The following is a 12,075-nucleotide window of genomic DNA, read 5'->3' as shown; positions in this document are numbered from 1 at the left end:
CTTACCTGGACCCTTCCTCCATGAACACTGCCCGACCTACACAAACCCCGCAGCACGACGAGGACACCAGATTCCCTGTTATTTTGGACACTTTCCCCCTTTGGCCACTTTTATTCCCTGTTATTTTATGATTTCTGTTAATAAAAGCCTCTCCGAGGCCTGACGCCACGCCCACTGTGTCTGTCTTGTGCTCCTCCCGTGACATTACCCATATTCTTAAAAATATCTTATTTTGTGTTCAGCACAAGAAAGAAATTAACACAGGTTTGGGACAATGTAACAGTGAGTAAGTAATGATAAATGAAATATATTACATATTGAATAGGCGTACTGTCGCTTTAAGAACTGCATCTGCTATACAGGCATGTGTGTTTTTCTCAGCTGTTTACTTTCATTTTAGACATAACCAACTGACCCCGGATTTCCACCGACTACGGAGTTAATAGGTTTGCAGTAAAGTCATTGTATGTATTTCCACCGACTATGGAGTTAATAGGTTTGCAGTACAGTCAATGTGTGTATTTTCACCGACTGTGGAGCAGATCCGCAGAACTTTAGCACAGAGCAGAGTGTCCAGGACGAGTCGAGCACTGAAACAAAATAAAACACACCATGTTCTCGTGAATTCAGCTGTCAGTCAAACCCGGACCTGGTGGTGTTGAAGGTGAGTCTGCATGTAAACCTTGTGTGATCTGACAGTATTAGCACAAAATATAACTTAGTTCAATAATCAGGGGCTGTTTGACAGGCTTTAGCACGCGCTTCGGGTGCATGCGGCGCTCAGAAGAAGCAAGTCATTGATTTTATATGAAAATCATTGTATACAGTGGCTTTTCTTGGTGATATTTTGTGCCAGTTTATCAGGAAGTGAATGTTTTGCATTGCAGCTTCACGCATTACTAACTTGTTTGCCTTTATTTCTATGATGGAGTTTTTATTAAGAATGAACAGATGTTGATGATTTTTGTTTGAAAATAACATTTGTTGCTTGCTTTATTTGGGCTCTTGACCCTTGGGTTTTTGAGCTTCAGTTTTGTGTGTGTGTGTGTTTGTGTGTGTGTGTTTCTTTTGAGACAATCCTTGCTGCAGAGAAGAGACCTGGATAGATCTACTATATAGCTCTATGTTTTGCATGCATGTGCTGTTGTAGCTTTTGAACACATAATTAAAGTTTAAATATGCATTACAGTGTAGCAATTAGTCATATGTTTTCTTTATACTGGCAACTTCACAGATTGGTCTTATTTTGAAATACTGGATATTCATTTTGTATTTAATGTCCAGGAAACTGCCCGCAAGTGTTGTCTTATTGTAATCGATTGCACTATGCATAGCTACTTTTTAGGAAAACCATTACCATGATTAAATATGTCAGTGTTGTCTCTTTTTATCAGACAACGTTGTTATGTGTACATATTGTATGGATTCTAATTTAGAAATGATCACAACAGGGAACATTCTCATGACGTTTGCCATCAATTCAATCAGTTCAAGATCAACTACAAAAAAACAGTAATAAGTTGTGTTACTTGTGTTCGTCTCCTTGCCGCTCATCCTCTTGCTCCTCCTCTTCCTCTTCCTCTCTGGTGTCCTCGACCTTTTCCATAACTTATCTCTGGATCCATTGATCCAGAACTGAATGATCTGACTGGGGCTCTTTTATCTATTGAAGGTTCTGATTGGTGTGTGAGAAATGTTGACTCCTAGTGTTTACACGTGGGCAACTGTGTGCTAATTGAGCTCAAGCTTTGCTGACTTGAGGAAACAGTATTGAATGCTAGTTCTTTCTACATGACAACATGGTGTAGGCAATGAGAAGTGAAGGGAGCTTTGCAGTGACCGTTCACGTGTCAAAAAGGGGAATAGAGTTTATAGTTTAGGGAAATTGGGTGTGCTTTTTAATAAATGGTGTTATGGTCCTGAAATTTTAGTTCCAAAGCTTGGTTATAGTGTTTAAGCAGTCGAGAAAAACTGTAATAGGACACTTTAGTTTAATGTTTTCTTTTTTCAACAATGATCTCAAATGGTTAGCACATAAATATTATTCATACTTTGTTACTAGAATGTCCTCATAATGTTGGGGGAAAACATTCAGCAATCATAGAATATGCTTAAAAAGTTGTTTGTGTGTGTGTGTGTGTGTGTGTGTGTGTGTTTGTGAGTCTCTGTGTGTGTGTGTGTGTGTGTGTGTGTTTGTGTTATAGTGTGTGTGTGTGTGTGTGTGTGTGTGTGTGTTTTCTAGTTTAAGCAAGAGTCAGAATCAAACACTTTTAAAACTATGTTCATGAACTCGCTGCATATTTTCATTAGTATTTGTGGAATGTTCTTATAATCTCAGCAGAAAACATTCTTAATAATAATCCCAAACTTTCTGGTTTAAAAACAGCTTCAGGTTGAATGATACTCCTCCAAATTCCCTGAGTTAGAATCACAGTGCTCAGTTTTCGTGTGTGTAAAACATGCCCAAATGACAATAATATATAGCCTTTTCACATTAAAATAAGACAGGTTATGCAAGCACATTCATACGGTAGGTCATATACAAAGATTATGGAAATCATTTGTTTCCCACCCCTCCGTTGTAGCCTTGTCCTGAAAGTCATGTGGTTTTCTGGAAGGAGAGCAGGCCCCGGCACAGATATCTCTCTGTAGCACTCAGATCCTTTCTGATTGGCTGACATGTGTGTTGCGTAACAGGAGTACACTTAAATAAATCAATCCCATGCAAGAGTCCAGCAAGAGAATTCAAGAACACAAGACACATCTCTAATATAACATCCTTCAGAAAACTCAGTTTGCTGTTTGGATCACAGTTTTCCTCAGGTCTGACTCTTTTACATTTACATTTATTTCTTATTTGACTTTTATTAAAACAAACATTTCTGATTCATGGGATGTTTTCCAGAATAAAGCTTAGAAAGTCATGGTTTATTCTGAATGCATGTTTTGTGTTATGTTTTAGGTGAATTAGGGATGTGATCTTAACTTAGTTTAACTTTTACAGAAATGTAGGCTATTTCTTCAGACCTGCAACTTCAAACTCCAAAAACAATAAGACAGCAGGGAATGAAAGCTCTGGGTCATGACTCAAAAGAAATATCTGATAAAAAATAAATAAAAATCTTGTGATTAATTGATTTTTTTTTTAACTCTTTTAAATTCTGAACTGCAAAAATGGGTCTTCAGCATGTTACAAATTTGCCATTTCTACTTTGACTCTCAAACACTTTAGTTGTTTTGTGTTATCGACATAAAGTCAAGACAATGCTGTTTTCGGTGTTGTAAAAGCTATTTTTTAAATTTATTTTAATTTTAACTTACTAATTGCCAAATAATAATTTTCTTAAAACTACAGGAAGTGAAGTGAAGTGACATTCAGCCAAGTATGGTGACCCATACTCAGAATTTGTGCTCTGCATTTAACCCATCCGAAATGCACACACACAGAGCAGTGAACACACACTGTGAGCACACACCTGGAGCAGTGTTCATCATTTATGCTGCGGCGCCCGGGGAGCAGTTGGGGGTTCGATGCCTTGCTCAAGGGCACCTAAGTCGTGGTATTGAAGGTGGAGAGAGAGCTGATCATGCACTCCCCCCACCCACAATTCCGTCCGGCCCGAGACTAGAACCCACAACCCTTCGATTGGGAGTCTGACTCTCTAACCATTAGGCCACGACTTCCCCACGACTACAGTGTGTGATTGATGTATTTAAGTGTTTAAAATAGAGTAAAAACTCACAATGAGAAATGTCCTGCTCAAGTCTTTCTTGTGATGGAGGCTTTTCCATTGGTTCACCATCAGACTCATTTTATATTTACATTTATTTTGTTAAAACGATTAAATCACATATTTTGAAACGTATGCCCTCACTGCTGTTTTTACAGCACTTTTGTTTTACGATTTAAAAAACGTCCCAACATTTCCAGAATTCGAGTTGTATTTTTCAGAATCGAAATAACACCGTTTTTTTTCTAATTGCAGTTCCTCCGTTTTCCTCTTGTACCATGGGTGTGGCAGACGAACTGTGTGAAGAGCTCTTCCGTTGGATTGATCAGCAGGAGCGATGTGCAGATCATCTCAAGGCTTTGGCCACCGAGCTGGAGGACATGAGGGAGGCGATGACTGCAGGCCAGTTGGTGGGAAACACAGCTACTGTGCTTGGGTCTGCCGCTCTTGTTGGGACAGGCATTGCAACAATTCTGACTGGAGGCCTGGCTTTACCCTCGCTGGCACTGGCAGCTGGAATCACAGTCGGAGCGGGTACTGCAACTAGTCTTATACTTACGCTTGTGGAGAAATGGAAATCTAGTGAAACAATGAAAAATGCAGAGAAAACTGCTGACAAAATCTGGCAGATTCAGAAGAATATCGAAAGGCTCAAGGAGAAACTCCAGAAGGAGTGTGAGAGTGAAGGGTTTGAGGTGTCATCCTCCGATGACGTGCAGTGTGAAATCACAGCGAGGATCCTGAGAGCCTTGGCCAAACGCAGTGGTAGAGATCTGCCCCTCAGTCGCCTAAGACACCTCTTGAGAAGTGATGGCCTGTATACAAATCACACATATCTAGGGTTTTATATAGACTTTGCATTCTTCCGCACGATCGGTTCTTTCATAGCATACCTTGGATATTCTGCCATCTTTCTGAAAACAGCAGCAACAAAAGGACAAAAATATTATGCTCCACTTCTTGTGAAAGTTACTAAAGAAATGGCTGATGTTTCACTGAAAGCGGTGTTAAAGGGAACAGGCCAGGTATTTTTTCATAGATATAATCCACACACACACATATACAGTCAGGTCCATAAATATTGGGACATCGACACAATTCTAATCTTTTTGGCTCTATACACCACCACAATGGATTTGAAATGAAACTAACAAGATGTGCTTTAACTGCAGACATTCAGCTTTAATTTGAGGGTATTTACATCCAAATCAGGTGAACAGTGTAGGAATTACAACAGTTTTTATATGTACATCCCACTTTTTAAGGGACCAAAAGTAATGGGACAGATTAACAATCATAAATCAAACTTTCATTTTTTAATACTTGGTTGCAAATCCTTTGCAGTCAATTACAGCCTGAAGTCTTGAGATCAATTAGACATCAGTGTACGCTGGGTTTCATCCCTGGTGATGCTCTGCCAGGCCTCTACTGCAACTGTCTTCAGTTCCTGCTTGTTCTTGGGGCATTTTCCCTTCAGTTTTGTCTTCAGCAAGTGAAATGCATGCTCAATCGGATTTAGGTCAGGTGATTGACTTGGCCATTGCATAACATTCCACTTCTTTCCCTTAAAAATCTCTTTGGTTGCTTTCGCAGTATGCTTCGGGTCATTGTCCATCTGCACTGTGAAGCGCTGACCAATGATTTCTGAAGCATTTGGCTGAATATGAGCAGATAATATTGCCCGAAACACTTCAGAATTCATCCTAATGCTTTTGTCAGCAGCCACATCATCAATAAATACAAGATAACCAGTTCCATTGGCAGCCATACATGCCCACGCCATGACACTACCACCACCATGCTCACTGATGAGGTGATCATGAGCAGTTCCTTTCCTTCTCCATACTCTTCTCTTTCCATCACTCTGGTACAAGTTGATCTTTGTCTCATCTGTCCATAGGATGTTGTTCCAGAACTGTGAAGGCTTATTTAGATGTTTTTTGGCAAACTCTAATCTGGCCTTCCTGTTTTAGAGACTCACCAATGGTTTACATCTTGTGGTGAACCCTCTGTATTCACATGGTGAAGTCTTCTCTTGATTGTTGACTTTGACACACACATACACCTACCTCTTGGAGAGTGTTCTTGATCTGGCAAACTGTTGTGAAGGGTTTCTTCACCAGGGAAAGAATTCTTCGATCATCCACCACAGTTGTTTTCCATGGTCTTCCGGGTAGTTTGGTGTTTGAAAAGCAACCAAAGAGATTTTTAAGGGAAAGAAGTGGAATGTTATGCAATGGCCAAGTCAATCACCTGACCTAAATCCGATAGAGCATGCATTTCACTTGCTGAAGACAAAACTGAAGGGAAAATGCCCCAAGAACAAGCAGGAACTGAAGACAGTTGCAGTAGAGGCCTGACAGAGCATCACCAGGGATGAAACCCAGCGTACGCTGATGTCTAATTGATCTCCAGACTTCAGGCTGTAATTGACTGCAAAGGATTTGCAACCAAGTATTAAAAAATGAAAGTTTGATTTATGATTGTTAATCTGTCCCATTACTTTTGGTCCCTTAAAAAGTGGGATGTACATATACAAACTTTTAGAGCTGAAGATCTTTGCCCGAACCCGATGGGACCCGTCGGGACCCGACGGGTTCGGTCGGGTTCGGGCTTAATTTCTATCATATTAGGCGGGCTCGGGCCGGGCTCGGGCTTGCGCTCCGGTTTGTGAGGTAAACGAGCGGTCATGTGATGTGTTTCGATTAGCGCGAGAAAGATGCGAAAATGAATGCTGAGCAGGTGTAATAGAGGCTTGCCTCTGGTGATTACGTTTTGGTTGCACCAGCAGGCACCAGCAACTAAAGCAAACTCGTGAGCGAGAAGTGGAAAAGTTTTGACCATATCTGTAATGAGAATAATAAGTGAATAATGACGCACCATCAGTGAGCGCAGGAACGCGCTGAAGACATCTAACTTACAGTGGATTCAATCATTTTCCTCCACAAAAACATGTAGACCTAGCCCTAATCTCTTTGAGTAAAGGTTTTTCAAATGATAACTAAATATTCATTGAGTCTTAAATGCATAATGTTGACAGAGTGTTTACGCTAATGTTGGCATTATTCTTTTATTAAATAAAGCAAATCCGGCGGAGCCTTTATCTTAATTTCGTTATTGCCAAATACCCATCTTAATTTAAAATTTATCTTAATTAAAAATTTTTAAATAACTTGTTTTTATTGGTGCGTTGGTCTATTTATAGGTTAAATGAGCCTATGTCTAGAATGCTGAGATGTTACGATGTGACACAGGACTTATTTTATTTCTTTATTCCAACTTCCAAGTGGTCTAGTATACGTTAGTTATGAGTAAATTATGTTAAAACATGAATAAATTGCTCATTGTTGGCAAAAGGCAAAAGAGCTGTGTGCGTGCTCACATTTGAATAATGTCGGGCTGTAAACGGGTTCGGGCTTTAAAAAAATTGTCAATCAAAATGTACTTGTCGGGCTCGGGCCGAAACCTGTCGGGCTCGGGTCCTGTCGGGCCTAACTTTTAAGGCCCGATTACAGCTCTACAAACTGTTGTAATTCCTACACCGTTCACCTGATTTGGATGTAAATGCCCTCAAATTAAAGCTGAAAGTCTGCAGTTAAAGCACATCTTGTTCGTTTCATTTCAAATCCATTGTGGTGGTGTATAGAGCCAAAACGATTAGAATTGTGTCGATGTCCCAATATTTATGGACCTGACTGTATGTATATACAGTACAGTATGTTTTTCGTCATCAGGGTCTAAATAACAATTGCGAAGTCCTCACCAACTTAAAGACAGTCGCCAATCTTCCTAGGAGTAGCTGTCCCAACAAATTCAGCCCAGGGGTGGTTTAGAGGTGATGATTTGGGCTTGTTCTGCAGACACAGGACCTGAGAAACTTGCAGTCATTGAGACTACGAGGAACTCCACTTTATACAGGAATAATCTAGAGACAAATGTGAGGCTGTCTGTCCAGCAGATTAAGGTGGGTTGAAATTGTTCATGCCACAGGACAACGATCCCAAGCACACCAGCAAATCAACATCTGAATGATTGAAGAAAAGAAAAGGTGGTGGAATTGCCAATGTTAAGATAATATTTTTGTCAGCTCTTTATCCTTGGATGCCGTCCAATTGTTCTCAGTTCTTGCATGAGCTCATGGAAAGAATTATGAACATGGAGCCATTTTGTCTGTTCACAAACTTCAACTTCAAGGTTTATTATTACATCCACACATTATGCAGAACCTGATTTTACCAAGTGAGACATGTTCCTGGGACAACATCTTTGTTGTCCCTGGAACAACATTGTGATTAACCAATCAGAAGTTTATAGTTTACGCTTAAAATCAGTGTTTGGTGCTTGTACATCAGTGTCATTCATCTATCATTTCCTCTGGTTTTAGGGATAACTCATGGTTAAGGTTAAGGTCCAGGGATGTGGTCAAGAATACATTTTTGGAGTAAAATGTTGTTCCGGGGTCAACAAAATATGTTGACCTAGGAACACATCTAACTCAGCAAAATCAGAACGTGCCACACATTATATAGTTGCATTGCAAGGGGTGATGCAGTAGTTTATCCAATAAGAATTGTACACTACATCATACAGGAATGTCTAGCAAACAAAGGGTTGTCCTTCCTGCTGCCTCTAGTGCCCACAGGATGTAGATTACATCTGTATGTTATATAGAAAGGAAGTATGGCCAGGAAGTTCTGGATATATTAGGAGCACTTGGCTGAGTGATGGAGTGAGCTGGAGTGAGCACTTGGAGTGATTGTGCAGTACTTGGCCAAAGATAACTTATACAGTTCAGTCAGTCTAAACTCAATAACCTTCAGGCCTATAGCCCCGTCCTCCTCTGAATATCTGAACTCATGAGGAAATATACATGTGTGCATATGTGTGTATACATTGAGGTAGAGAGAGAAAACACAGAAGGGAGGAGTGAGCGAAACAGAAGAAGAATAAGAAGGGAGGAATAATTACAGAGGGGTAAACTTACAGATGAATGTGCTGAAACATTAATTAACCGAAGAAACGTTGTAAAGAAGAGTGGGCCACAAAATGATGTGAGAGACTGATAAACTCTTAAAGAAAACATTTCCTTCAAATAATTGTTACTAAAGGTGGTTCTACACGTTATATTTCCCCCCACATGGTTTCTGGGGAATTTATATATATGTATAATTTTTACATCTTTGCAGGCCGCAGGAGGAATCTTTGGGCTGATATTAACATTTCCTGATCTGATTGATAACTGTGAAGAACTGATTAAAAACAAACATCAGACTGAAGCTAGCACATATCTGAAGACAAAAGCTAAAGAAATCCTTGAGACTGTGAAGAAATTAAAAAAGCCATTGAATGAATTGCAGTAAGTACATAGGTGTTTCTCTGAACCTTTAATGTAAGTGGTCAAGAGTAAGACTGCTTATTATAACATTAATAATACTGTAGATCTTGTATTTTTCGACTCACTGCTAGATTCCATCACCTCTAAATGTATCTTTCAGAGAGATGCTCAATCAAATCCCTGAAATGGAGTGTCACATTGATTTGGCTCAGGAGATGTTTGGATCTCAAATATACACACGAGGCACCATCTGTATGGAGTATACACAGAGCCAAAAGCAGGACACGAAGACACAGGAGTTTATTCTCCTATGCACAAAAGACATAGGAGTAACTAAGAATTGTTCCACAGGAAAACACAAATCGGGTGACAACAAGAACAAAAGACGGAAGAAGGAGGCTACTTCAACTATAGACAGGAGTCTTAACCAGGAGAGGAAACTTGCTTTTCTGAGGAAACCACCACACAAGTCTAAAACAAAAGTAAAGAAATTTCAGTTCCGCCTTCCTAAAATAATGATGTCTAATGTGCGTTCTCTTCCGAACAAAATAGAGGAGCTCCAAGAAATGATGGAAGATGTGGAAAACATTAATTCCGATCTGATGTTCTTCACAGAGACATGGTTGAACAGGAACTCGCCCAGCATTAGCTTCGAGGGATATAGGTCTTACCGGGTTGATCGTGATGCACGGCTGACTCAGAAACGTAGAGGAGGGGGATTGATGGTGCTTGTGAATGAGGCCTGGGCGACTGATGTGGAGGTGGAAAACATCATTATAACTCCTGATTATGAGTTAATGGTCGTGTCCATTAGACCACATGACCACCCTGAGGATGCGCCACCACTTACCTTCATCCATGTGTATATCCCTCCAGGAACTAATATGAGTCAAGCCGCCAGAGACATCGCTGGTGTTTACTATGATGTTCTGGAGCAGTATCCTGGTGGTCCTGTTTTCTTGTTGGGTGATTTCAACCGCTGTGACATCACTCATCTCTTAGACCTGGAGCAATACATCACATGCCCAACCAGATACAGTAACACCCTGGATCAGTGCTATGGGAATGTGCCAGGGGCTTATAGATCTGAATGCAGTCCCCCGCTTGGCCGGTCAGACCACAATGTCATTCATTTGATTCCTAAAAAGAAGTCGGATGGAAGTGACCCTTCCAAAGATGAGAAGTGTACACATGACAGTACCAAATCCAGAAAGCAATGAGAGGCTGTGCAGCAGTTCTCTGTTGTTGTCACGTAGCACCAGGGTTTAGTTCCACTGTGTGCTGCGCTACTATATGACAGCTTGTTTTGTCCTATAGATGTAGGACAGTCTAACTACTTTCAATGAACTTACTGAGTATAAAAAGTCATTGAGAAAGAAGGCGACAGGATTATAGTCAGAAATGGTCTGAAAACTGGCACAACAATGAGGAACAACATGTGGAAAACGAATTCTCCTTTGAATGAAAAAAATTAAATGCTTGATATACTTTTACCCTGTTAGCCCACACCAGAAAGTGGGCATCCTGAACGCCTCTCAACTCGCACGTGTCAGTGTTTATGAATAGATAAAATGAAATGGGCCAAATTTAATCTCGACAAACTATGTATCATTATAAAGATATAAGCCTCAAGCATTGACGACAGATCGCTGTTTTTCAATGGCAAGCTTATAAAGACTGTATTTGCTACATTTGTGTAAGCAGTACACATACAAACATGAACATTAGAAACGCTGTACATACCAGATCCGTCGTAATAACGAGTCATAAACACATCCAGAGCTGTAAACCCCGGATTAGTTAGAAAGATAAGGGTCCACTGAACGACATCTCATGAAGCACGTTTAGTCCAACGAAGCAATAACGTTGTAATATGGATCATAATTCCTTTGTTTACGTTTCATTTCTTCAGCGACAGAATTGTTTGCGTCCGTTATGGAATAACTCACGGTCAGAAACTGCGTCTTGGTAGTAAAAACACGGCATGGTTTTGCAGCGTACAGTGTCACAAACAGAATGAGGCGATCCACCGGAAAAAAGAATGAATTAAAGATATGCGAAAGATTGTTTATTTGATTTTGGCGCTCCCTCGTGACGCGCTCTGACGCACCTGTCAGCTGATGGAGGCGGAACTTACAGCGATCGCTTTTTCCTTTCTTTCTTTTATTTTTAAACAGTTTTTATATATGTGAGAGTGTGTTTTATGTTGAATGTGAATGTATCTGCATGATTACCATCTGTTTGAGCGCAAATCAGCCCAAATCAGCTCGCTATTACAGTATGATCACGGCTATCAAAGTGAACGCGTCTATATGAATAGAGAGAGTGGATTATTTACTTTGTGTTATTACCATCTGTATAAGTGGCCATCAGCAATTATTTGCATCGTAATTCATTGTAAATGCTGCATTTCTAGCAATCTCACGATTTTCTGTAATTGGCAAACAAAGTTAAATCTTTTTTTTTATTTTTCTTATTATTCTTATTTTTCTTACTCAAATTATTCTTATTTTAATTTTCTAGTGCTCAAATAAATCATTTATATGATGTCTAAGTTTCTGTCTAGTGTTTTATAATTGAAAAAACTATGCAGTGGTATGTTTACTGACTAAATAATTTGTAGAAGCCTTCAATACTATTGGGAAATATATTTTCTTATATTTGTGGGGTGGGGGATGTAGACATAGTCTCATAAAAATATTTGAAGGAGTCTAATTTTTCATGATATCTTATTCAGATTTGAAATAGAAACTCATAAGACATTTGGCTTTGCTTTTCTAGGTTACTCCAGGACTCATTTCATGTATTTTTATATCAAATAAAAAAAAGATATTTAAGTGTGGTAAAAAAAAAATGTCACTTCAAAACGCACTTCAGTGTCTATAACTTTTAATATTTTTGAGCATTATCAAATCTGGTTGATAAAAAGTAAAGCTCAAAGAGTCTTCTTTCTAAAGACACCACAATTATGTTTGTAACACACAGAAGTAGTTATACTGTTACAATTAT

General features: G+C 39.5%; 1 protein-coding gene across 1 annotated transcript; it reads left to right on the top strand.

The window, feature by feature from the left end:
• Positions 1-375: 375 nt before the first annotated feature.
• On the top strand, positions 376-11,613 carry LOC127952155 (uncharacterized). Its single transcript, XM_052550515.1, has 5 exons — positions 376-446; positions 497-664; positions 3,987-4,756; positions 8,918-9,087; positions 9,227-11,613. Exons 3-5 carry the CDS (start codon positions 4,010-4,012, stop codon positions 10,284-10,286), a joined length of 1,977 nt encoding a protein of 658 aa, XP_052406475.1. The 5' UTR covers positions 376-446; positions 497-664; positions 3,987-4,009; the 3' UTR covers positions 10,287-11,613.
• Positions 11,614-12,075: the final 462 nt, after the last annotated feature.

Source organism: Carassius gibelio, chromosome B3 (genome assembly GCF_023724105.1).
Source record: "Carassius gibelio isolate Cgi1373 ecotype wild population from Czech Republic chromosome B3, carGib1.2-hapl.c, whole genome shotgun sequence".
NCBI classification, from domain to species: Eukaryota; Metazoa; Chordata; class Actinopteri; order Cypriniformes; family Cyprinidae; genus Carassius; species Carassius gibelio.
The sequence above is the reverse complement of the archived record's forward strand: the minus strand, read 5'-3'. Positions and strand labels throughout refer to the sequence as shown.

Coding starts and splice junctions, on each gene's coding strand:
- LOC127952155 (XM_052550515.1), top strand. CDS start 4,010: ATGGGTGTGGCAGACGAACTGTGTGAAGAGCTCTTCCGTTGGATTGAT. Junction 4,757..8,917: donor TGTTAAAGGGAACAGGCCAG/GTATTTTTTCAT, acceptor ACATCTTTGCAG/GCCGCAGGAGGAATCTTTGG. Junction 9,088..9,226: donor AAGCCATTGAATGAATTGCA/GTAAGTACATAG, acceptor TGTATCTTTCAG/AGAGATGCTCAATCAAATCC.